At 49.0% G+C, this 1,846-nt stretch overlaps 1 protein-coding gene across 1 annotated transcript in view; it reads right to left on the bottom strand.

Moving 5' to 3' along the window:
• MSI2 (musashi RNA binding protein 2) overlaps positions 1–1,832 on the bottom strand; it is a 384,024-nt gene extending 382,192 nt beyond the window's left edge. The window contains exons 1-2 of the mRNA XM_024757692.1: positions 1,750–1,832; positions 943–1,027 (exon numbers count right to left, since the gene is read on the bottom strand). Coding sequence (XP_024613460.1) covers positions 943–1,027; positions 1,750–1,784 — 120 coding nt within the window. The 5' untranslated portion in view covers positions 1,785–1,832. The remainder of the gene's footprint in view (positions 1–942; positions 1,028–1,749) is intronic.
• Between the last annotated feature and the right edge of the window lie 14 nt (positions 1,833–1,846).

Genomic DNA, 1,846 nt, shown 5'->3' with positions numbered 1-1,846 from the left:
AGAGGTGAAGTCCCCAGCGGCCCAGCACCGTATCCCAAAGTCACCTCCGGGCCCCTGCCTTAAGGCGGATGAATAAAAACCGTGGGGAAATTCTAGTAGACAAGGAAGGCAGGAGAGCCACAATAAAATGCTATGAACTCCCCTTCTTCTCCCCCATTAAATATATTATTATACACTGATACTTTCTTCCCTTCCTCTTCTGACCTTAGAGACTTTTATCCCCTCAACAATGGACTTTAAAACCTTCTAATGCTGTAAAAGTACCCACACTCAAAAGGATCTGAAAAAGAAAAGAAAAAACAAACAAACAAAAAAAGAAACCACTTTGAAACCCAAGACCTTATCAGCCTTAGATTTCACACCATCTGGAGTCACCCACTGGATGCCCAGCTTGGATCTGGGAGGTATCCTTTCCTTCTCAAACCACATTCCAAATCCGAAGTGCCCAAGAGGAACCTGTTGCCTGGACTGTGATTAGTGCCCCCTCACCTCCTCCTGTCCTCAGTCCCCCTCGGCCCCCAGTCCCTCTCGGCCCCCTGTCCCCCTCGGCCATGAAGCAAGCTGTGCCTTCTAAGAGCCGATTCCCACAGCCACGGTTGGTGACGCGGGCTGGGCTCGGCTGACAAAGAAAAGTTGCCTCTGATCGGTGGTGGAGTTTCTTCTCAGGGTCCTTTGGCCCGGAAGATAGCCTCTCCCCAAGCCGACCCCTCCCCCAAGCCTAGGCCTGGCAGCATCTGGGGCTGCAGTGGGACAGGCTCTAAAAAGAAAACCCCAAATCCAGCCTTTGCGGCAAACTTTAGGACCGACATGCAACCTCTGCTTCAAAGTACCCAGTTCTCAGCACAGAAGCAAAAGAAGACACTGTCTCTTTAAATTGGGCTGTCAGTGCCCAGATCGGTCCTGAAAAGGGGCAAACGACAACAACAAGGAAAAGCAACCTACCGTCTTGGAATCTAACTCGTGGTGGGGCTGACCTAATACTTTATCTACACTTGCTGGGTCTGCGAACGTGACGAAACCGAAGCCTCTGAAATGAGACAAAGAGGGAGAAAAACAAACAAGAAAATGTGACACCATCGAGAGCAACAAGGAGCGAGCCCTAATGCAGAACGGAGAGCAAAGTTGCCCCCGCTCACCCCCACTCCCCACCCTCCCCACCCCCTCCTGCCTACAGCCCTCGGCCTCGCAAGGAAACACATCAAGGTTAATGGGGGAAGTGGAACGGGGGCAGGGCGGGTGGAGGTAACTTGGAGAACGCTGGTGTCTCCACTCTTTCGCCACCTCAGTTTCTCTCCTCCTCCTCCCCTCCCTTTCTTTAACGCTTTGTTTTATTCCGAAGAAACCCAGGCACTTAGAGGAGATCCAACCAGCTTTCTAAAGGGGCTTAAGAGTTCGGGGAGTTGGGAGTGCGGGGGAAGCACACATTTAAAAAAAACAAAAAAAAACAAACAAAAAAACAACTATGTGGAAAGTGAATGAAGCTGAATGTCATTTGAAACAGGAGAAAAAGAAGCGACGGGAAAATGACTTAAAGCGGAGATGTGGGCATCTGTGTATCCAGAATTCAGCCCCAATTAACAATAACCTTTGGGGTTAATGGAGGAGGGGGGAGGATGGAGCGACGTTCGAAACCAGCCACATGCCTGAGCCCCATTCTAAATCCGCTTAGCTACTTCCGAAGACACCTCCAAAAATAACACTTAAACTTTGTTCTAAAATAAAGACAAAATCCAGAAGGGAATGCTTTACCTGGAGCGTTTCGTTGTGGGATCTCTCATGACCATACATTCTCTAATTTCTCCAAATTTGCTAAAATAGTCTCTAAGGCTATCTGTAGAAAGAGAAA

The sequence above is a fragment of the Neophocaena asiaeorientalis genome, unplaced genomic scaffold, assembly GCF_003031525.2.
Source record: "Neophocaena asiaeorientalis asiaeorientalis breed wild unplaced genomic scaffold, Neophocaena_asiaeorientalis_V1.1 scaffold327, whole genome shotgun sequence".
NCBI classification, from domain to species: Eukaryota; Metazoa; Chordata; class Mammalia; order Artiodactyla; family Phocoenidae; genus Neophocaena; species Neophocaena asiaeorientalis.
Note: the sequence above shows the minus strand (reverse complement) of the source record. Positions and strands in the feature narration are given on the sequence as shown.